The sequence below is a fragment of the Bos indicus genome, chromosome 2, assembly GCF_029378745.1.
Source record: "Bos indicus isolate NIAB-ARS_2022 breed Sahiwal x Tharparkar chromosome 2, NIAB-ARS_B.indTharparkar_mat_pri_1.0, whole genome shotgun sequence".
NCBI classification, from domain to species: Eukaryota; Metazoa; Chordata; class Mammalia; order Artiodactyla; family Bovidae; genus Bos; species Bos indicus.
This window is the reverse complement of record NC_091761.1, coordinates 37,777,373-37,802,904: the sequence shown is the minus strand read 5'-3', so window position 1 is coordinate 37,802,904 and position 25,532 is coordinate 37,777,373. Positions and strand designations below refer to the sequence as shown.

At 37.1% G+C, this 25,532-nt stretch overlaps 1 protein-coding gene across 18 annotated transcripts in view; it reads left to right on the top strand.

Moving 5' to 3' along the window:
* PKP4 (plakophilin 4) overlaps positions 1-25,532 on the top strand; it is a 258,767-nt gene that overhangs the window by 71,509 nt on the left and 161,726 nt on the right. For 13 of the 18 annotated variants that reach the window (XM_070767595.1, XM_019972379.2, XM_070767592.1 and 10 more), the window contains exon 2: positions 171-307. In XM_070767595.1, the coding sequence (XP_070623696.1) occupies positions 176-307 (132 nt within the window). In that variant the 5' untranslated portion in view covers positions 171-175. Of the gene's footprint in view, positions 1-170; positions 308-429; positions 527-25,532 lie in introns of those variants that run through there. The other 5 variants (XM_070767641.1, XM_070767597.1, XM_019972411.2 and 2 more) reach the window with 1 other exon arrangement.

Sequence of the window (25,532 nt, the reverse complement as noted above, 5' to 3'; positions counted from 1 at the left end):
ACTTTGACCCTGGGTGTTGCCTTTTAGACATCATATAGCCGTATGGCGTTGTGATCATGGTGTGTAGAAGTCTGTAGTAGTTCCTGGGAACCCTGTGTAAGCACGCAGCCCCTGCCTGTTCCGGCACGGGAGCAGATGAAAGTGTTAACCCTTTGCCTGCTTGGTTGCAGGAGGAATGCCAGCTCCTGAACAGGCCTCATTGGTGGAGGAGGGGCAACCACAGACCCGCCAGGAAGCTGCCTCCACTGGCCCCGGCATGGAACCCGAGACTACAGCCACCACTATTCTAGCTTCCGTGAAGGAGCAGGTACATCCTCTGATTTTAGACTTTGCAATTAATTATTTCTTCATTGCCTTTAAAAATTAATCTTTGGATGTGTTTTCAATTTGTCTAACGTCCTTGACGCCTTCACGTTTTCTAATTATAAGGTGTTTACATCCCTGAGTACATTGGGATGACTGGCAGGTAGAGCCGCTCCAGGTGCCAGTCAGAATCGGAACATGCAGGATACTTGTGCGTCTGCAAGTAAGGACAATATCAGTGGTGATCGGTGTCTCTGTCTCGCTCACCTTGCAGAGTGTGTGCATGCACGCCCAGCTTTGTAAAGCGTGTTTCACATCGCTGACTTTTCTGTCAGAACTCTGGCAACTTGAGGCCTGTGATAGCCTTAGATCTGTTGAACGTTTTAACATAGGTATTACATAGGGTTGTCTCCGTGATTTTTTGGATTAAAGGTTCTATTTGTTGTGTTTGTCTTAATCAGAGTATACTCATCTTGTGAGCTACTGTTCTAAAACTTGTCACACTGTGCCAGTTTGCTTAAATGTCATGTTTATGTTGATTTTTTAAAGGCACTTAATACTGTTATCCTTCAGATCCAGGTAGCCTTCTAAATTAGATTTTGATTTGGTGGGCTTAGAGAAATTTTAACTGCATAAGATTTAGAAGCTTAATAAAGGTGAATGTCAGTGTAAACCTCCGGGGAGACTTTTCTTTTCTGCCCTCCTCCCTCAAAAAACACAAAAGCAACCAAAAAGTATATGCCCTCTGTGAGGGTTATTTTGTTGGAGATAATCTAATAGTGAAATTGTCTTTTTAAATCTTATGATTTAAAATACTAGTCTTTTTTTTCTCAAGAGATACAAGCTTAAATGTTGTATGTAGGCCGGAATTCTTTGAAAAATCAGTGTTAACAACTCCCATGACTAATGATGACAAAGAGTGAAAGGGTATTTAAAACTTCCTTATTTTATTTTTTGCTGTAACTTAAAGATGGGTGTGTATATAAAAGATTGCTCTAAAACTAGAAGATATATCTTGCCATTAGAGCTGTATTTTCAAGAAAAAATGATTTCACAACTTTTCCTAGTAGCAAGATGTCAAAATATTTTTCATTCATTACAGAAATTTGAAGTTTTTAAACATTTCACAAACTAAGAATTTGGGAGGACACAAGAAAATTAGAGTCAGTACTGTTTTCATTTTCTCCCAAACTATAGATTATCTATCACCTTTAGGGAGGAAAAAAAGGACTCTTTCTTCTTAGTTGCTGAGATCTGACCCAAGGAGCTGTAAAATGAGAAGGCTCTGATTTATTTGTGACTCTTAGTGTATACTGCATTTTGGTGAAATATGACAGTAAATTTATCAAAGTACCCAGAACTAACTTAAAACCAGAAACTGTGCTCAGTAAGCATAACAGTAGGAACCTTCATGTCTGTATCTTTAAACTAGATAACGCTGCATATAGAAGAGATTGGAAACCTATCAGAATTTTTGCCCTATAATTCTTTGATGGCCTCAAATGACTTCAAAATTTTCTCTTTTGGCAATGAATAGTATTTTGAATGCATATTTTGTGAGAGAAAACAAAAAGAATTCTGGTTTCTTGGGTTAGGCAAAAAATATACAGATATTTGTTATTTATTAGAATTATCATATGTCTCCCACTTTAGTTGGAAGATACACTTCTATTCTTGTTCTTAAGAATTTGAGTCCATTATTATACATTTACAGTTTTCATTCTTAATTTCTTTTAAGATTGTCAGTGCTCATTACTCGGTGCATCCATCATTCAACCCAAGATACCATATCTATCTCTTGTTCCAAGATACTTGCCTGATTTTAAATAGCTAACTCTAGTTCCCATAGGATTTGTGTGGTACAAAGCAAGATACTCAAATTTCTCTGTAATTAGAGTAAAAATTTCTTAGACTTTCCTGAAATATGTCACTTGCCTTTGTCTGCCAAATGAGACAGAGCACAGAAAAGTTAGCTAAGAATAAGAAAACTAATTACTGTTTACCTTATATATTTGATTCTAAAATACTAGTCAGAATGTCACATTTGTAGTTGTGTTAGACTCAAATGAAATAATTAATTTTAGATTATGTCCTTGGTCATGTATTGTATCAAAGAGCAGTATTACTGGATAGGATATACAATTATAGGGGGGAAAAGGTGCCTTATTTTCATAGGCTTGGAGTGATGGGATCAGATCCGCTGATCTCAGAGAACAGACCTTGTTTGATGGTGGATGTGTCTCAGAATGAATGTTTCGTTGGGATACAGAGACTCCTTCAGTGCGAGGGGGAGATGGCTGGATTCCCATCATGGCTCCACTACTTACTGTGTCATCTTGGCAAGATTGTTAACCTCTCTCTGCCTCAGTTTCTCATTTGTAGAATGAAGATAGTAATAGTTATTGAAACATTAAATTAACCTATGTAAAGTTTTTACACTCCCTTACACTTAGTAAATTCTCATAGTAAAGGCTAATATTACTATTATCATCATCATCTCTACTTAAGAAGAAAATGCCCTCCCTAAGAGAAGCTGGCGGTTCTACTTTTAAATATGTGTCTGTCGGGACTGAGAAACTTCTTCCAGGCCACTGATATGAAGACAGAAAAACTTTTTTGAATACAAGCCATGTTTATGCTGTGACAGTATATACTTCGACATGGCATTAAACTTCCAAAACTTCACCATGTTGATCTCACCAATTAAAACAGCTTTATGTGTTTATTATAAGAAGTAGAATAATGAAAATAAATTTTATTAACATGCTGACATAGTACAAACCCAAACATCATGTCAAAGCACTTGGTTAAAGAATTGGAGAGTAATATCTTTTAACATGCACCTGAATTTTGAGAGGAAGAATCTGGGTTCTTATAAATTATATCCAAGCACTACATTACCTCATGTGAATTCCCCCTGGACATTTCATGATAAGTAGTAGGGAAGAAAATGACAGGCAACCAGTAGCCATCTTGTTAACAAATCACTAGTCTGTTAATACCTGAAATTGGATTTAGGGAGTCATGGGAACACTGAAATCTTCCTCTACTGGGCCTCTCTTTCCTTCAGATCCTCCCATGCCAGAAGCTGTTCCTTTTTCTTGACAAAATACAGAGATTCATATTCTCTCTCTTTTATGAAGCTATGACCTTTCATGTTGATGTCAGTCCCATAGATGCATACATGGACCTTTATAGAAAAAGTCCTTGCTTTTTTGCAGATAGAAAGAAGGAACTCACTTCTGTTCAAGTGCTACCTCTTTCATGAAGCCAACCATGAAGTTCACCCCAGCCTGAAGTCAACTCTCTGCTGATCTTTCTTAGCACTTTATTCCACTGCTCTGACTCATCACATGCTCCTTTGGATGATATAATTAAAAGCTACCTGAGGATGAAAATGAAAGTTACTTAGTCATGTCCGACTCTTTGCAACCCCATGAACTGTACAGTCCATGGAATTCTCCAGGCCAGAATACTGGAGTGGGTAGCCTTTCCCTTCTCCAGGGGATCTTCCCAACCCAGGGATTGAACCCAGGTCTCCTGCACTGCAGGCAGACTCTTTACCATCTGAGCCACCAGGGAAGCCCAAAGGGCTTGAATATACTAGAGCTGCATGAATGATTGTTGAAAGAGGAAGTAAATAAATAATGCTATCAGATCACTTTGTCACCAACTGGCTATTCTGTAAGGATAATGGAATCTGTTGCCACATTCATAGAAGCATTACTAAGCAAGAGAATCTCAAGACAGCACCTAGAAAACTAGTTACTCAGCTGTACATTCTTATCTTTAAGACAATTTGAGTTGCACTGTATCCATATTGATCTAGAAATTAAATCTGATCTCTGCATGGAACAAACTTATGTTTTATTTCACATGGATGGTCAAATAATGGCTTAAGTCTTTTAAAAATATGAAAGAAATTTATATTTCATCTTCCATCTGTCCAACTTAGCTGCAAAGGAAGTGTAGGGAATGAAAGGATGCGGTTTATCTTGGTGATGTCACAAAATATCCACCATCATCATGTAAACCAAGTAATCGCAAAAGAAATGTCTTCCAGTTAAGGATCATCTTTCAAGAGAAGGAAAAAGTCAGCCCATGGGATTAGCAAAGTAATGTTATCCTTGGACTCCAGTCTGAAATTATAGAAAGTGTCAGTTGAACTTAAGCCACCAGTTGGCTGTTGGGTTTATACAATCAGGATCATCATTTGGCAGTTTCTACTGTTCAGTTCAACTCCTGCTGAGAATACAGTATTCCCAAAGTGAATGTAGATGTTGGAAACAAACTATTTTGTATCCTGATAGTTTTCAGGCTTACCCAAGAATGATCTAGTGCCTAGCTTATATGTGGTCAGGTAAAGAAATATGGCCAAATGCAGTGCCCTCAGAGAACCTTGCCACTTCTGTAAAAATCATAGACTAAACTGATTCATCCTTGAAATGGACAGCATGCCTTTGGATGGAAAGGAATTGGAATCTGGTAAGACATTGACTCATTCAGAAATTCAGTGCCATCCCTGCAACTTAGAAGTGTCAGCATGCTAACGTCACAGGCTCAGGGAAGCAGTGAGCCAGGAGCCAGGAGCAGACTCTTATTACCAATGGGGGAGTATATTGAACTTTTATAATTGGTAGAATCTCATACTAGATGTAGAAATACCCTTTAAAAAATCATATGGCCAGTCCTGAATAGCGTTAAATATTTTTCATAGCTCTGTTTAAGGTGCAAGTAGATTTACATTCTGTAAAATCACACATGTAATATTTATTACACTCTTTCATCCTCTGTCATAAAGTTTCTTGAATAATTGAGATCTCTATTTGAACTTGGCCTGACTCCCTAGGTGCTCTAACTTCCATTGTTTTCCCACAAACCACACCCTCTTATTTTGGGTTTATGATTTAAGAAGTTTGGAATCCAGGTTTAAGATTGAGTTCAATCAATCCAGATAGCATGAAATGGTAAGCAAAGAATAGATTTGGTAAAACGTGCTAATATTATGTGTACTTCTCTTACTCTGGTGAAGTCCTAAGTGAGGTATTGGGTATACTTTTGTTATCTTTGATGAGTGAAAATTGAAATGTTCTTCATTTGTGAGGCTTTCAAAGAGAATAATACCACCTTTAAAGATAATATTTTCTGACTTTGTGAAAATTACAATTCTGCCTTCATGTGTTCATATTAACTTAAGTGATATTTAAATATCAAAGAGTGAAATGAGAGTCATTATAGAGATCCTTAATTTTTCGAAGATAAAAAAGGAAATTTAGATCCCAACTGTGTTCTATTGATATTACTTCATTTTTACATGGATGTGTTAGCTTCAGTAATTACACACCCTTTCCTGTTTGGCAGAATGCCCAGAACTGAACAAATTCCAGCACAATTATTTACTTTATTTCTCTGAAACTGAAACAGCTCAACTGCTGTACACCTGCTTTTGCAACTTCCTTTTATTTGGCCCCTAGATTTATTTACAATGAAATAGTTCTCCCTGACACACCTCAGCCCCATGCAGAAGACAGAATTTTTACTTCAGCTGTAAACAAGCATAGTTTGTAGCCTAGCTAAAAGCATTGTACTGTAAGTTCAACACTGAAAACTTCACACTTTCCCTTTTAGTAACTTGGTAATTTTTTTCTCTTGGTAACTGAATTATCTTGGCAATTGTAATTATGTAATATAGGAACGTCTTCTGTGCCTGAACTGCAATCATCAGACACAAGGTAAGACTGGATCTTTTCTTAGTGACTTCTGTGGGATCATCAAATTTTACAGCTTTTACTCTTTAATATTATGGAATTAAGGTTCGAAGTGGGGTCAAGTGGTAGATGTCTTGCGACACTCTTTGGCCTGGATTCAAGAATTCTGAATGCTAATAATTGGGTCTTAGGAGATCAGTCCTCTTAAACTGTATATGACACAGTGAAAATTTAACATTTCTCTTCCATGTGTCAATGATGTAGCGTAACCCCAGTTCGAGTATCTCTGTGGTTAAATAATACAAAAGAGTATAGTTAACAGGTTTATTTATTCATATATTTGAGTGTACAAAAAAAAAAAAACAAAAACTGTCCTTAGATTGCCAAGTTAGCTAACAACAACAGGTAAATTTTTACATCTGCCCATGTTTTCCGGTAGTCTGATAAATGATCAGCTGGACCTGTGAGCACAGTTCCCAAGTCTTTCTGTCTGAGGCGTACATTTTGAGTAACTGATTTTTTGTTCTATTTGATTCCCTTGGAGACATCTTTTTAGATGTATTGACACAATAGGTGGTTGTTTTGTTTTACTTTGTTTTGTTTGACGAGCTCTTAACTTCCAGGAGTTTGAACAGCTTCTGTCTGGCTCTTTATCCACAGCTGAATTACACTTGCAGACATGGAATACATAGTAAAAGACCCCCCAAATATTTATTGGGTAAATGAACTAAGAATGTAAAAATGCTCACTATCCCACTGTAGTTCATTTACACTTGCTTTTAACTAGGTAAATATATATATATTGAATAAATATATATAAATATATATAATTTATAAATAAATATATATATATATATATATATATATATATATATATATATATTGAACGCCTACTGTGAGCAAAGACTGTCCAGGAAAGAGATGGGAGGGATGGTCAGGAGACCTATAAAGGTGGTCTGTTTAATATAATTTCTGCCCTCAGAAGAAGACAGAGTTACAAACCATATTGTATATTTTTATTTGTGGTAATTGGCACATAATGAATATTCATTCATTGGAACCACAAAATCCAAGAATTTGTCCCCTTTTTTAAGTTAATCAGGCTATAGATATATATTGTATTATGCCAGGTTTATGTAAATTTGTTAACTTAGGCATTATTATTATTATTAACTATTAGACAAAATTGTTTAATTTTTACCATTGAATTAGCTGTACCTTTGGTTTACATTTGAAAGTAATAGAATATTTTTCCTTTATTAACAGTTAAAGTCAACCTTGCCTTTGCATATTTAAAATGATAATTTCCTTTTCAGTTGAATAACTCAGTTCACAATTCCTGTTCAGAGTTAAATTATGAATATATGGAATAATTTTTCCCCTGTACATGCAAACTTTATGATATTAAATGTGAAATGAGTGACTGCTGAGTTGGTGAGATTAAATGGATGACAGGATCATTCAGCATTAAATTCTTTGTGCTGCTTGATTGTTTTTCTTTGCAGAATCACTTCGGGAGAGAAAATTATTTCAGAAACAGAGTTTTTTCCTGTAGGTATAACCTTGAAGTCATTCCACAGCTACCACAGAACAGTCTGTCTTCATGTTTGTGTTCTTACCTAAATTGTAGTTTTGTCACTTTTGCAGAAAGGGGTCCATTCGGCGTTACTGTGTCTGTTTTTATTTTATGTGTGTATTCTTTCCAAAGTGATCAGATCTGCTTGTACCTCAGCAAAGTAATTTAGGCTTTGAGTATTTTGTTCTAGGCACTCCTAAGAAAAATCATTTAAAACATAAAGTTGATTTCAAGTAGTGCAAAGACAAATTGGTGTCTTAGATTATAGAATCTTAACAGTTTTTATGCACTGAAACCTTCAAAATATAGAGATTTAAAATAACAGAAAAATTCTGCAAGCAAATTGAAAGAACACATTATTGAAACATAAAGATAAATCATGTTATAAAATTAAATTCCATATAAATCATATTTCAGGTATGAAAATGGCTATCATAAATTGGAAGACAGTTTCTTTAATTTATCTATTTTTTAACTGAAGGATAGTTGCTTTACAGAATTTTGTTGTTTTTCGTCAAACATCACCATGAATCAATCATAAGTATACATATGTGCCCTCCCTCCTGAATCTCCCTCCCATCTGTCCCCCCATCCCACTGCTCTAGGTTGATACAGAGCCCCTGTTTCAGTTCCCTGCAAATGAGCAAATTCTCATTGGCTCTGTATTTTATATATAGTAATGTAAGTTTCCATGTTGCTCTCTCCATACATCTCACCCTCTGCTTCCCCGGCCACCCACCCCCCTGCCTAAACCCAAGTACATAAGTCTGTTCTCTATGTCTGTTTCTCCATTGCCCTGAAAATAAATTCTTTGGTACCATCTTTCTGGATTCCATATATATGTGTTAGTATACAATATTTATCTTTCTCTTTCTTACCTCACTCTGTGTAATAGGCTCTAGGTTCATCCACCTCATTAGCACTGACTCAAATGTGTTCCTTTTTATGGCTGAGTAATATTCCATTGTAGATATGTACCACACTTTCTTTATCCATTCATCTGTTGATGGGCATCTAGGTTGCTTCCATGTTCTAGCTGCAGTGAATAGTGCTGCAGTGAACATTGGGGTACATGTTTCTTTTTCAATTTTGGTTTCCTCAGGGTATATGCCTAGGAGTAGGATTTCTGGGTCATATGGTGTTTTTATTCCTAGTTTTTTAATGAATCTCCATACCGTCTTCCATGGTGGCTGTCAATTTACATTCCCACCAACAGTGCAAGATGGTTGCACTGTTCTTCACACCCTTTTCTTCACACCCTCTCCAGCATTTATTGTTTGTAGACTTTTTGATGATGGCCATTCTGACTGGTGTGAGGTGATATCTCATTGTAGTTTTGATATGAATTTCTCTAATAATGAATGATGTTGGGCATCTTTTCATGTGTTCGTTAGTCATCTGTATGTCTTCTTTGGAGAAAGGTCTGTTTAGGTCTTTTTCCTGCTTTTTAATTGGGCTGTTTGTTTTTCTAGAATTGACTTGTATGTGCTGCTTGTATATTTTGGAAATCCTTTGTCAGTTGTTTCATTTGTTAGTATTGTCTCCCATTCTGAGGGTTGTCTTTTCACCTGTGTATAGTTTCCTTTGCTGTGCAGGAGCTTTGCAAGTTTAATTAGATCCCACTTGTTTATTTATTTATTTGTTTGTTTTCCATTACTCTAGGAGGTGGGTCATAGAGGATCTTGCTTTGATTTATGTCATCGAGTGTTCTGCTTATGTTTTTCCTCTGAGAGTTTTATAGTTTCTGGTCTTACATCTAGGTCTTCAGTCCATTTTGCATTTATCTTTGTGTGTGGTGTTAGGAAGTATTCAAATTTCATTCTTTTACATGTAGCTGTCCAGTTTTCCCAGTACCACTTATTGAAGAGGCTGTTTTGCCCCACTGTATATTCTTGCCTCCTTTGTCAAAAATAAGGTACCCATAGGTGTGTGGGTTTATTTCTGGGCTCTCTAACTTGTTCCATTGGTCTATATTTCTGTTTTTGTGCCATACTGTCTTGATAACTGTAGCTTTGTAATATAATCTAAAGTAAAGAAGGTTGATTCCTCCATCCCCGTTCTTCTTTCTCAAGACTGTTTTGGCTATTCGAGGTACTTTGTGTTTGCATATGAGTAGTGAAATTTTTTTGTTCTACCTCTGTGAAAAATGCCAGGCAGTTTGATAGGGATTGCATTGAATCTTCAGATTGCATTTGCTAGCATAGTCATTTTCATAATATTGATTCTTCCAACCCAGGAACATGGACTATCTCTCCAACTGTTTTTGTTGTCTTTGACTTCTTTCATCAGTATCATAGTTTTTCTGTATACAGTTCTTTTGTCTCCTTAGGTAGGTTTCTTCCTAGATATATCTATTCTTTTTGTTGCAGTGGTGAATGGGATTGATTCCTTAATTTCTCTTTCTGATTTTTCATTGTTAGTATATAGGAATGCAAGTGATTTCTTTGTGTTGATTTTGTATCCTGCAACTTTGCTAAATTCACTGATTAGCTCTAGTAATTTTCTGATAGTATTTTTAGGGTTTTCTGTGCATAATATCATGTCATCTGCAAACAATGAGAGCTTTACTACTACTTTTCTAATCTGATTTCTTTTATTTTTCTTCTTCTCTGATTGCCTTAGCTAGGATTTCCAAAACTATATTGAATAATAGTGGTTGAAAGTGGACACTCTTGTCTTGTTCCTGATCTTAGAGGAAATGTTTTCATGTTTTCACCATCGAGAGATAGTTTTCTTAGAATTTAAATCTTTTGGCTTTTGAAGGAAAATTTAATTTCCCTTTCAAAATTGGAGTTCTAGGCATTTCAAATTTGAATTTCAATTTGTATGCATTTACATGTGAAAATTCCTATAAACCAGCATGATATCAGAATAATATTAATTATGTGGTATTATCTACTCTAATGTTCATATATCCAATTAATACATTTTCCTAAAATCATTGCTAAAGCCTAAATCAAGATAAAGGCCCTCAGCCACTACATATATGGCCTTCTAATCTGTTCTGGTGGAATCAGTCCTTACACTTTCCTCAGCATTCTGTTTTCCTTTAGAAATTCCTTTCCATTAAAAGTTGACATAAACCATTATTTGTCCCCTTTGCAAAATATTTTCATAAATTGTTGTATTAATAAAAGAGTAAATGTGTCTTGCCCAAGTGTAGAATAAATTGGCACCTTCTTTTTTCACTCATGACCTTATCTACCTTCTATGTTTCTGGCTTAAAAGAGACAGTTGTTGGAAGAGGGCAAGCTTACTGGATTTTCCCCATTGTCCCAATTTTCTCAGTTATTTCTTAGAAAGATGAATATTGGTTTTTTTCTTATAAGCAGTTAACAGCAGGATCTTGATTTTTTTTTTTTTTTTTTTTTTTAGTTAGCAAAGTATAATGAAAATGTGAATTGTTACTAAATTATTTTGTGGAAAAATACATCTTAGTAATTGCTGCTGTTGGCATTATTCCCAGCTGATTAGAAGATTTGATGGTCTGTAGGTAAGAATATGAAACTTATATAGGTATGGATACTGAACAGAATGCTGTTTCACTTAATTTATTTGATCTGCACTATAGAATAGGGAAAACATTTTTATTCATGCAGAACTTTTATTTAATTTGATTTTTTTTAATATCATACCCTTTAAAAATGTCTCTTGATTTCCCATTGAAAACTATGAAGACACCCACCCTATTGTCAGAGTTGGAGAGGAGTTCTACTATAAGGACAATAGAATAAAATTGAGAAGAATGGTTAGCAGATCATTTATGTTAGATCTGCCCTTGTAAGTATGGAGACCCTTTTCAGTACAGTCAAATTACTGTCTCTTCTCTTTCTGCCACCATCATCACCACTACTACCACAGGAAACAAGCCAAAAGTTTTAGAAACGATCTCATCACTGTTAGTGAGATATAAAAGGCAATAAACTCTGTGGAATAGAAATCCATTAGGAAACTAATATCTAACAATTATTATTACTTAAACTGTGTGCCAGGCATTGTGCTAAGTGCTTTACGTGAAGGATTTCCTCTGTTATTTATCAAATCTATATGAGTTGTGGAAATCTGTCAGGTTTTTTTGGCCACTGAACATGTCCAAATTTCTCTTTCTTTGCATTTTTCCACCTGAATAGACAGAAAATATATAGCCTTGAGCTGTACAAGTAAGTTGTTCCAGTAAATTGTTTTTAATCTTTAAATTAGCCAGGATGTTTTCAGTTGCTTGTAACTAAAAACCTAGAATCATACAGATAGTTATTATTATTACTGCTGTTTACAGATGGGAAAATTGAAACTCTGGTAAAGTTGAGTAATGTGTCCAAGCTTACACAGTTAATCAGTAGGAAATCCAGTATTCATATCCAGGCAGTTATACTCTAGAGATGCATAGTAAATAATTAACATCTATAGTGGAGGTAATAAAGGAAAAATAGATACAGAAGAAAATTGAATCACTGTGGTTGATAAATATTATTTGAGAAGTTATCTTGGAATATGGAAGAAAAGAACAAAAAAGATATAGATGTCCCTAGACATGGAGGGACATAAAGAGAATATGTGGAACAAAGAGAATAAGTCTAATGTAAGTATTGTGGATGTTCTTGAAAAAGACATTAGAATAAGTAGAGCACAAATAATACTTAAATATAATTTTGGAAGTTTTTCTAAGCAGACAATATAGCTGTGAGTATACAGATTTGAAGTGGTCAGCACATTCCAGGCATTACATATGGAAAAGGGACCTGTCCAGGAATAATTTTGACAAAGTTTTATATTATACAAAGATAAAGAGGAAAGGCGTTCTAGAAGAATCCATATAAATAGTTTAACTACAGAAAGTAAGATCAGACTGACATATAACTTGGTGTGGAGCAGTGTGTTTAGAGTATTCAGGGGGGGAAAAATGCTTATAGTCCAGGAGTTTGATACCCAGCTAGAATGTCTTCAGTGTATGAAGAATGAAAAATATAGTTTCAGACATGTAAGAAATCATGAAATGGCTTCACTCTTGTGCCCTGGTACCCTTTAATAGTTGAAGATGTGCTCCCTTCAGAGAATAACCAAGTATAAGACTCAAGAATGAGAAATTTATGGTATGAAATAGCTAGTACATCATCTCTTACTTGATTAAGATTCCAAACCAGGAATCTAGGGTTATTATATGCTATCAGTTAGATTTTGCAGCTTTTCTCCAGTGTTTTCCTGATTCTTATGGTTCCCAAACTATATTCTCCTTCACATAGTTCAGATGGATATATTACTCTCTCTGGTGACTGTCCCCGTTAGCCATTGGTACTATTCTGATTCACTCTTGATAATAGTAGGTAAACTGTATATGTATTTGAGATACTCCACAGGAAGAACGCCTAGTCAGTGTAGGTATCATTTAAACATTTGGTGGCATTTTTCATTATCACAGCGCTTAAGATGTTTTGCAACCTATAAGCTTATATTGAATGCTCTGAGTCATGGTTTGTTGGCTTATTGAATTTGCAAAGACATAAAAGAAAAAAAAATCTTCGGTTTGAGCTGGGAACAAATTTCTGTACATGTTTTTATCTTCCTTGGATCTATGCGTACTTTAACTGTATGTAAAACATCAGTGTCAATCATATCATCTTAGGTATGTTAAGATATGTATTTACTTGGAAGAAGTCTTATAAGGAAATTCCCAAAGGTATTCAAGACTATGAGGAATAGATAGAACTGTGTCCTTAGCACAGGACAGATAGGTTAAAGGAGTTCAGCAGTTACCTATCAGATGAGTGAATCAAATGAATGCAATCTGTACTGAGTAATTACGAATGAAAAAGAAAAATACAGTAACTACCTAATGAAAGAGAGGTATTTGACATTAACAGACAATTAACAAAAGAAGGGATATAAATAACTAACATGAATGTGAAATAATATTTTTACCACACTGGTAATTATAGAAATACATATTAAAATAATGAAAATATATCTGCCTTTCATATTGGCAACAGTTAAAGAGTAAAAGACAGTGTGAGTACAGTGATGTTAGCAATTTAATGCAGTGTCGCTAAAAGTGAATTGGCAGCCACTTTGGAAAGCACTTTAATGATATGTAATAAAAGCCTTAAGAATGGTTATATCTTTGGTCCAATAATTGCAATTCCATGTGTCTAGTCTAAGGAAATACTAAGCATTAATACAAAAATATTAATCATAGTGATGTTTATGATATCTAAAAATTGGCAACAGCTTGATTGTCTAATAAAGTGAAATGCATACATAATAGTACATGAGTATGAAAGGCTTTCAGATCAGATCAGATCATATCAGTTGCTCAGTTGTGTCCGACTCTTTGCGACCCCATGAATCACAGCACGCCAGGCCTCCCTGTCCATCACCAACTCCCGGAGTTCACTCAGACTCACGTCCATCGAGTCAGTGATGCCATCCAGCCATCTCATCCTCTGTCGTCCCCTTCTCCTCCTGCCCCCAATCCCTCCCAGCATCAGAGTCTTTTCCAATGAGTCAACTCTTTGCATGAGGTGGCCAAAGTACTGGAGTTTCAGCTTTAGCATCATTCCTTCCAAAGAAATCCCAGGGCTGATCTCCTTCAGAATGGACTGTTTGGATCTCCTTGCAGTCCAAGGGACTCTCAAGAGTCTTTTCCAACACCACAGTTCAAAACCATCAATTCTTCGGTGCTCAGCCTTCTTCACAGTCCAACTCTCACATCTATACATGACCACAGGAAAAACCATAGCCTTGACTAGACGGACCTTTGTTGGCAAAAATCACATTTCTAAAGAATTTTTAATAACAGGAAAAACTCATAATACAAATGAAAATATGAGGCATCTAACCATATAGGTAAAAATTTGCTATAGAAATGCACATGAATGTATACATGCGTGTATATATGTGTGTATACACACACATGTGCAATCATTAATAAAACAAGAGTCACTTCTGAATACTGAGTAAGTATCTTCAGGCTTTTTCCTTTGTATTTTCCAAATTTCCTTACAAAAATCGTATAATGCTTAATAAAAATTCTGAAGCTATAAAATAATATGACTGAAGTTTTCAAAAAGATAGTAAAAGATTCAGTTCAGTTCAGTTACTCAGTTGTGTCCTACTCTTTGTGACCCCATGGACTGCAGCATGCCAGGCTTCCCTGTCCATCACCAATTCGTGGAGCTTGCTCAAACTCATGTCCATCGAGTCAGTGATGCCATCCAACCATCTTGTCCTCTTTCGTCCCCTTCTCCTCCTGCCTTCAATTTTACCAAGCATCAGGGTCTTTCTAATGAGTCAGCTCTTCGCATCAGGTGCCAAAGTATTGGAGCTTCAGCATCAGTCCTTCCAGTGAATATTCAGGATTGATTTCCTTTAGGATTGACAGTAAAAGGTTACCATAGATTAAGTTGACAGAGACGGAAAGAAAAGAAGTAAGTGTACATAGATTGCAAGCTGTGGAAAATATGTGAGATAAATCATGGTTGAAATGGAAAATTTAGCATCACTGTGATGGCAGGCTTCAGATCCAGAGGGTATCATAGCACAGTGATTAGGAGCAGCAGCTCCCACTTCTGCCCCTGGCTATGCTGTGTGACTTTGAGCAGGTACTTTAGATAGAGGCTCCTGTGTCTTCATTTGTAGTAAAATGAGGATAATGGTTCCAATCTTTCTGAAACAGTGAGTATTCAGCAAACATTCACTGGCATTCAAGGATACAGTTGTTACCTTTGAGATGGTATGAAGAAAGGTTGTGGAAGCAGCAAGTTCTAGCCCAGGGCCATTTAGGAAGCACCTGCATCCAAACTGAAGAGTATTCAAAGGCATGGGGCCAGGCAGAGGTTGCATGCCCTGGGGCCCCTGTGGCATCATGCTGATGAAGCTGATGGGAGGAGTCAGCATCTTTCTGCACCCATGGAGATAGGGGTTGTATCATCTTCAAGCAATTCTGCATATCCAATTATTTGTAGATAACTTTACACAGTATATTCAGAAATCTCATTATGAGATTCTTCAGCTATATCTTCACCAGTTGCCTTGGAGGGCTTTTCTACAAAGAATCATTAAGTCAGAAAAGGAAGATGTAGAGAAGTGTACCAAATACCCATATTTTTGGAGTACTCGACTCAAGGATATAACTCTAAGGATGCTTTCCACTGTATTTCAGAGCTTAGAGTAGTGTCTGATGCTAATCAACTTTCCATACTTGTTGAATATATATTTATTGAAAATGTCTGTGTGTTCATGGAATATAGGTAGGGAACAAAACACAAACATAGTAGCAAACATCAGAGTCACTTCATGAAGTAGTCATTCCCTAGGAATAGTGAGGGTGGAAGTAAGGAGCTCCTTCCCCCAAAAGCATAGGAGGGAGGTTATATATCCAAAAAAAGAAAATAAAAGTTTCCTCGTGACGTGTGTCCGAAAATTTATACCTGATATTTTTTTCCCTTCCATTATAAAAATCAAGTCTACCTAAAAATGATAGTCATGAGAGATTTGATCAAAAATGAATGTTCATTTCTAAAGTGGAATGGTGGTCCTCGCATCTTGGTCAGAACCACACTACCCTTGGGCTTCCTCTGCTTTTGCAAACATCTGCCTCTCCAGCCCCACTGCCTGGTGACAGCAGACTGAGTACTTTTCAAAATGATGTCACTCATTGGGGGTAGGGAGTGAGGCATCTGTTCTGACATGATTGTATTTTCCAGCTTTTAAGTGCTTCCAGCAATATTTCATTGAAAATGTAGCCTTAGTGAGTCATGTCTAAGCCTGAAGAAACACTGGTGCTTTTACAGAGAAGTTGAGAGTTTGTCACTGCTGGAATGGCTCATACCTCTAATCTATTCTTGCCTTCCATAACCTGGATACGATCCAAACCCAATTGTATCCACTCTGACTGATTTATTTGAACTGGCAGAACTCACATGGGTAGACTCTAAATGTTCCCTTATGATATATTCCTACACAGAAGAAAGTAAATGTAGTAATTAGGACTGTCTTATTTTATGACTAGAACTATGCAAAAAAAAAAAAGAAGAAGCCTTTTCCAATACAATTCTTATATTTGGAAAATAACATCCCAGCTTCAAAATCCTTTAGCCCAGGCAGACTAGAAATACAGAACGAAATAGAGTAGATTGGCCACAGACTATTACAAAGCACAAGGTCCAGTTTGTATTCTATGGCTGTTTTAGGTAGCATTTTGACTGCCCGAAATAGGTTTTTAAACATCTTGAGAAAACCATGTTCCCCAATTCAGATTTTGATTCCCACAGCAGAGTAGTACTGGCAGGTTTGAAGGTCATGCACCTTGACAGCTAAGAAAAATGTCAGATGGCCACCTGAGAGCCAGGTTTTGAGGCGGGGAGGTTACCAAACAGGAGAACTGAGCCAAAAAAGAATAGCTCTCTCCCACAGTCTTCAGTAGGACACTTTGGAGGCTGCTGCTGGCTACTGGGCAAGCTAGTCAGTCCTGGGACCCTGTAGAAGAGGCACATGGACCCCTGAGCTGAGGCAGGAGGCGGGAGGGGGCATGTCAGTTTGTCCTGAGGACATCACTGTACCATAGGGAATATTTTTAAATGTTAGCCTTCTTCTTATTTATACTAATAATCTGATAATCCTGACCCATCAATGAACTCTTATAGAGTTTCACTGTACCCTTATAAAGAATTCAGTCATTTCTTAGTAGAATGGGAGGCATGCAGACGTTGATGTCAGGATTCAAATCCAGACTCCCACAAGTAGCTTTATGCTATTGGGCAAGCCCCTTAACATTTCGTAGCCTGTTTCCTCTGTGAAATTACAACCATGCCCAGTTTGTAGGTTATAGGGTGTATATTTAAAATGCGAGTAAAGTGCTTGGTACTTAATAGGTGGTCAAGCCCCTGTCTAGAAGCAGAACTGTCAGGTATTTCATGAATATTGAAGTTTTCTGTCTTTGGGGGTTAGTAATAAAACTAGCATTCAGATCTAATTGCTTCTGAAATTGCTTTTGCAAAATGAAGCCACCCACAAGTGTGGAGTATTGTTTACCCTGTTGCTCTTTGTTTCCTGCAGAGCATTTAGTTTTCATTTTCATCTACTGGAAATCTTTATTTCCCAATCCTTCAGTTTTGTTTGGTAAGTTGAAAAAAATCCCACTCCAACCCCTTGTTTCTTGTTAAAACCTGCCTTAGGACTCTTCGTTGCCTAAAATGGATTTAAACATTCTGCAGTCCAAAATAATGTCATAGGATTATTCGGAAAGAGCTCTCTGCTGGATCCAAGAAGCCATTAATTGTTTTGGGACTATGAACCGTAGCTGGTGGAAGTGGCAGATTCTGACTCGGTGCAGGAGACGTGCTGAAGCAATCTGGTATGCTTCAGGTCCTGCAGCTGCCACAGGGAGGTGGGCAGTGCTGTGGTTTGGGCCCCAAGCCCTTGAAGGCTGTTTCCAAATGATCATATGGCAAAGAATCCACCCGTTTCCTTAAATCAGTTTAGAAAAAGGGATTATTTCTTGAATAATTTTTTTTAATATTTTCAATTTTAAATATTAGGCCCCACATGCTCTGTGATATATTGCATTTAGTAAGCCCTTATTTATCTGTAGGACATGTCTAGAATTCCTATCAAACTGCCAGCACAGATGAGACTCTAATAGGAAATAGTAACCTCCGACTTCCTTTTCTTACTGGATGCTAAGAAACCGTGCTCCGATGTTGTGACAGTTAGTGTGTATCTGTACACCAAGCACAAATTATTGACATTTCTTAGTTACTGTTGACATTTATTGAGTACCAATGTGCATGACACTGACTCACATAAGCACTTTGTATCGCCTCATGTCATCCTCACAGAGTCCTAAAATCAGTCCCTATTATTAGTCCCATTTTACAGCTGAAGTAGCTGAGGCTTAATGAGTTTATAAAATTTAAATCTATCAGAATGTAGACACTGTGATCCATAGCAGAAACCCTTGTTCCTAGAATGAGGCCTGCCGCAAAATAGACGCTCAACTGATGTTTGTTGGATGACTGAACTTCCTAAAGTTCACACGTCTGATTAGAATTCAGGAATTGACAAAGGATTCAATTCCAGGGGACTCTCAGACACTAAAGCCTGTAGCTTAAACTTACGTGTTTTTCTGCCCCTCCTTTCCCTTAATCAGCCCTCTGTTAGACAGTTTCAAGAAACAGAGGACATGATCCCTGCCCTCTAGGTGCATAATCCAATGAAAGATGCTTAAAACCCAGTAAAGATGTTCAGAATATACTTGCTAAGCTTCAGAATACGAGTTGAGGCAATTAGGCATTAAAACAGTCAACTCTGCCATAAATATGTGTTAATTGGGCTTCAGGTTTAGCTGCTCTGAAAAATGAGACCTCAAAATATTATGGCTTAAATAAACAAGATAGAAATATGCCTCTGTCGCAGAACATTCCAGAGAGAAGTGGTCCAGAGCTGCCAAGGCAGCTTTGCCACATGGTTGCTGTCAGCGTCTGAGACAGCTCCCAGTTCTCATCAGGTTCTGTCAGGAGGTAAGGGTGAAGAATCGGGGAACAGACGTGTTCCTTTCGGAGGGCATGGTCTAGAGAGGCTTGTTCCTCTCAGGCATTGAACTGGGTGAACTGGATCATGTGGCCACAGCAAGCAGTCTCAAAAGCTGGGCCTGCAGGCTCCAGCTGAATTCAGATACAATGATGATCAACAACTAACAGTTTTTCCCACAGTCCACTTGGCAAAAGTGTGGGTACCTTGGTCTTTGGGCCTTGTTCCTCTTCTGCCCTCTTTTCTATCTGGCTAACTCTACCTTCTTGATTAGTGCTGGGCGGGGCTGAGCTGTACTGGGTGCTCACTGTGGCTCAGCAAAGGTCAGAGTCATCACACTGATTTTTATATTCTCTGTTTAACATTTATAAGTGAGATGCTGTGGAGGATAGACTAAAATTTGATTGCCTTGTGCTTAGTTTTTAAAATTTATTTTATTAGAGTGTAGTTGGTTTACAACATTGTATTAATTTCTGCTGTACAGCAAGGTGAATCAGTTATACATATATATATATAATTTTCCTATTTTTTCCATTATGCTTTATCCCAGGATATTGAACATACTGATAGTTTCGTGTGCTGTATATACTAGTTTACATCTGCTAATCCCAAACTCCCAATCCATCCCTCCCCCTCAACCCTCACCTCTTGCCAACCACAAATCTCTTATGTCTGTGAGTCCGTTTCTGTTTTGTAAATAAGTTCTTTTTTTACTATTTTTTTGGATTCTACGTATAAGTAGTTATCATATGATATTTGTCTTTCTCTTTCTGACTTACTTCACTTAGTATGATGATCTCTAGGAAAATCCGTGTTGCTATAAATGGCATTATTTCACTCTTTTTTATGGCTGAGTAGTATTCCATTGTGTATATTTACCACATCTTTATCTATTCATCTGTCAGTGGACATTTAGATTGTTTCTGTATCTTGGCTGTTGTGAATAGTGCTGCTATTTACAGAGGTGCTAGTATCTTTTTGAATTATAGTTTTCTCTGGATATATGCCCAGGAGTGGGATTGATGAATCACATGACAACTCTAGTCTTTTAAGGAACCTCCATACTGTTTTCCAGGCTTCCCTTGTGGCTCAGCTGGTAAAGAATCTGCCTGCAATGCGGGAGACCTGGGTTTGATCCCTGCATTGGGAAGATCCCCTGGAAAAGGGAAGGCTACCCACTCCAGTATTCTGGCCTGGAGAATTCTGTATTATGGAGAATTCTAGAGAATTCATGGCTTGTATAGTCCATGCGGTCACAAAGAGTTGGACATGACTAAGTGACTTTCATTTCACTTCATACTGTTTTCCATACTGTCTGCACCATTTCCGTTCCCATCAGCAGATATATGAGGGTTCTCTTCACACCCTCTCCAGCATTTATTTGTAGATTTTTAAAATGATGGCCTTATGGTGATACCTCATTGTGATTTTGATTTGCGTTTCTCTAATAATTCACGATTTGAGCTTCTTTTCATGTGCCTGTTGGCCATCTGTATGTATTCTTTGAAGAAATGTCTATTTAGATTTTTGCCCATTTTTCGATTGGATTATTTTGTTGTTGTTGAGTTTAATTTCCTTGGTTCTCAATAAGTTTCTATTTTTAAACGTTCTTTTGTTTCCCCTTTAAGCCTAAATATGCCAATTTTTGAAGTCATGTTAATATTGCTTAAATTTTTTTAAAAACCCTCATCAAATTTTTCATGTTCTTGCCATCTTGTAACATAGTAATGGAAATTACTAAATATGCTATGATATCTTAATGTTTCATTTCTATGTCTTTACTTCTCTGTTCCTGCATTTGGAAAAATTATACTACCCTAGGGTCTTAACTTTAAATATATTTTCATAATGTTATCAGGTCTCTCTCCAGAGTTACATCTGTTAGTTTTTTTCCTGTGTAATACTGAAAATTTTTCCTCTACAGTTTTTAACTAGAAATGAGTAAATTTCACAATATAATCTCAACAAAACATTACTCTTTTAAGAAAACAAAAGACGTTTTCTAATTCAAACTTTTTAATCCCTAAGAGTAGGAAAGTTATCTGTTCTTTTTCAACTTTTTATTCCCAGTACCTAGAACAATGCTCAGCATATGACTGTAGTACTCCAATATTTGTTGACTAAATCATATTTAACTTTTTAAGGTAAAAAAAAAATTCTCCATTTTAGTCTGTAGGCTTAGTTTAAAATATTGCAAAATAATACACTTAAAGTGTTTTGCCTACAGTAACTATCTCCTGTGTGTGTGTGTATGTGTGTGTCACTCACTCAGTCATGTCCCACTATTTGTGGTCTCATGGACTATAGCCCGCCAGGCTTCTTTGTCCATGAAATTCTCCAGGCAAGAATACTGGAGTGGGGTGCCATTTCCTTCTCCAGAGGATTTTCCTGACCCAGGGATCAAACCTGGGTCTCCTGCTTTACAGGCAGACTCTTTGCCGTCTGAGCCACCAGGAACTATCCCCTAAATAGCCAGTGTATTTACATACAGCACGTGCTCACACACAGGTGTATGCACTCCCATATGCGTGTACACATATGCATTTGTTTAGAAGCCAGGCCACTGTCAGCTTCACCCCTTTGAAACATTCTAACAATTGCCGTGAAAATGTCCTTATAAGGCCCTCACTCTTAACCTTATTCCATCTAGCCTGCAGCATATAATTTGATTATCTTTGTATTTCAGTAGATTATGTTTTGGGTGTGCAAATTTAGCCAAGGAGTTGAGAAGGGGGGAGTTGAGGAGAGGGAATAGAGGGAAGGAAAAAGAAAGCAAGATGGACATCAGAATTAGAAGAGGGACTGTGACAGCACCAAGAGACATTCCCGTATCACAGAAGGATACAGAACAACTCAAAGGCAGGTCCCAGGCATTATGATGCCACCGTATGTTTGTGGTTGGGCATGTTTCGTTAGTAAGATTGTGATTAATTATTAAGAAAAGTGTGTGTGTTCCATATATTCTATTTAGAAGAAAGCATAACATCTTAGGGGTGTTTGAAATCAGAAAATAAATTGCCTTTTGGAAGATTAGCTTTGGATATCCAGAAATTTTAATCCTGTGAAGCAACTCTTTACTCAAAGATAACAGAGAAATGAAAAATTATTAAGTAGTATAAAGAATCCATGTAGCCAGTTTTAGAAAGGAATGCATGAAAAGGTTGTAACTAGGAAGAAGAGCACTGAGGGACTAGACCAGTTCTAGCCATCCTAGTTATCCTTGTCGGAGAGGTAAGTAGAAGTTTGTAAACACTGTGCACTTGGGCCAGGCACCGTGCACGTGATGACAGTGTGTATACTAAGTAAGTTCCCCCAGTAGCTCTGTGATCTAGGAACTGTGCAGAGTATCTTAAATATTTTAAATGCATGGGAAATGAGGTGTAAATGGGTTAAGTTGCTATTTGTGAGCAATAGTAGTGAAGAATTTGTTTTGTTTGATGACATTGAGTATTGAATGTGGTCTAAATGGAACATGCCACCAGAAGCCAGAAGGTCCTCTATTCTCATTCAGTCATCCATCCAACTCTGTCTACGCATAACTGTTGCCATATATAACTAGCTGTTGAATAAGTTCACATGCTTCATCTGTCCAGACTTTAGGAGAGCACAGAACTATGTCATGAGAGACCCCTCTTTACGTGCAGGTGCAAATGGGGAATAGTAGCCATGGAGTGACATTTAAGGAAGCTGGAGCTTAATGAATGAACCACCACTCTCCCACCCTCCATCCCTCCCTACACACACACACACACACACACACACACACACACACACACTCACTTCCTCCTCACACACACACACACACACACACACACACACACTCACTTCCTCCTCCTTTTACTCTCAAAGGCCTCTCAGTCACAGGACCAGGATCTGATTCCATTCTCTCCACGTGCCCATGTCATTGGGCACCCAGAGACCCAGAACATGTAGTCTTGAGTCCTGAGCATGGCAGAGAGCAAGCCTAAATTCCATATTTAGTTGGGAGTTACTGGGCATTGGAAAGTTGAGCTTTCATTCTGATTAGCTTGGTTATCTCAGGAGGAAGTCTTTCTCTGCTTCCCTTTTTGGGGGCCCAGCTTCCTCACCAGACGCCTGGGCCTCCTCCATTTCTCTGTATACTCTCACTTTACCAGCTGTTTCCTCTTCCTGCAGCCTCAGTTTTGTCCTTTTTTGCTCCTCCTATAACCCCACCAGAAGTACTGTCTCTTGTTATTTGTTCAAAGAAAGGGAAGTGGAAAAAGAGGCTTAAGATTTTGAGATATGGGTAAGTCTGTTCTTCTAAGTTGTAAACTGGTGGAGGGCAAGTGCCCTTGTTACACATTGTAAAGCATTAATAAAATCTCATGAACAATGCTTTTTATAGTAACAAAGCACAACTATAATGGAATTTAAGCAGATGTAGAAGTTAGGATTTTTCTAATAATACCTACATTCAATTCGTAATCTTCACATGTATTTAAACTTGCTTCTAGTAGTTATTCATCATATCCATGAAAAATTATAGCTGTTCATTTATATATATATAAATATATATAATTATATATAAATATATGTAATATATATAAATATGTGTGTGTGTAATATATCTGCATATTTACCACCTAGTGACATGCTTGTTTCTAACCTGGTACCATAGTTTTTCCTATTTATAAACTTGTGAGAAAATTTCATAAGTGCATTGTATAATATGATCTAATTAGTTTAATGTTTATAAAAAGTCTTTGAACGTAAGTTCTGTACACTTGGCAATCAGTTGTGCCAAAAATTATGATTGCTTTCTTCATGTAATTCCCAGAACCCAGTTTCTCCTACATATAGTTTCTCTCATGATCAATCAAAAAAGGTTTATATGCAATGCCTTTGAAAACACTTCAAAATTAGAAGCATATTTATGGTTGAGGGAGATACTGGATTATAGTATACTTGCTGGGTTTAATCTTGAAAATAAATGAATTGTAAGCTTAGATTAAATTGGTATTTCTTCAGTCATTTATACCTTGACATTTGGATTCTACCCATTAAACTCTGCATTAGGCTGTCAGATTATTTTTTAAATGTTTCCTGAATTTGTAACACTATTCTGGGATTTATTTAAATTGAATTTTTTGTAGGTAGAGAATTTTATGTGATATACTTAAAATAACATTAAATATAATGAATAAGTAAAAGATTTCAAATGCCTAGCTTCTTAGATTCCTTTAACCAAAGAATTTAGTAAAGTTCTTCCCCCAATATACTTTTTCATATAGTTTGGGGTTTTTGTTGTTGTTGTTCAAACATAATTTTTCTTCAGATTTTTGCTTCACTTTCCTTGAAACATTATGAAAACCATCTCTATTACTGCATTATTGTTGCACTCTAAACCTAGATAGCATTTGAAAAGCAGAGACATTACTTTGCCAACAAAGGTCCGTCTAGTCAAGGCTATGGTTTATCCAGTGGTCATGTATGGATGTGAGAGTTGGACTGTGAAGAAAGCTGAGCACCGAAGAATTGATGCTTTTGAACTGTGGTGTTGGAGAAGACTCTTGAGAGTTCCTTGGACTGCAAGGAGATCCAACCAGTCCATCCTAAAAGAGATCATTCCTGGGTGTTCATTGGAAGGACTGATGCTGAAGCTGAAACTCTGAAACTCCAATAATTTGGCCACCTCATGCGAAGAGTTGACTTATTGGAAAAGACCCTGATGCTGGGAGGGATTGGGGGCAGGAGGATAAGGGGACAACAGAAGATGAGATGGCTGGATGGCATCACCGACTCAATGGACGTGAGTCTGAGTGAACTCCGGGAGTTGGTGATGGACAGGGAGGCCTGGCGCGCTGTGATTCATGGGGTCACAAAGAGTCGGACACAACTGAGTGACTGAATTGAACTGAACTGAAACCTGCAAACAGAAAATGCTTAGGTAAAGATGGTTAGGTGGTATAAACAAAAGGCATTGTATATTTAAAACCTGATCCTTTTTTGGAATGTTGCTTTTCTAAGTAGTCACAAGATACTTGGGAGTCAGTTGACCTCGGTAAACAAGAAACAAAAGTATATTTTTGTTGGGATAGTAACAGCATAGGGCATGAGCCAAAAATTGTAAGCAGTAATTAGCCCAGTTAGGTGTCAAATTCAACCTAATTTCACTTTTGAGAAAAATACTCCTTCTCAAGCAGCTCAGCTTGGTGAATAGAAGATTAAAACAACCTCCACAAAGAATCAACAAGGGGAAGCATTGAGGCCCAGATTATGAATAAAAAGCAGTGGGGTATGATTTATGGACTGAGAGAAAAGTAAGCTGGGCCTGTATATATGAATGGCTGAAGTACCAAAGTTCAGGTGGTAAAAGGTAAGAGATGAGTTGTAATCACACAGCACAAGGCTAGAGTAAGTCAGACTTTTTTTTTTTTTTTAATGTTTGTTCTGTCGCTGAA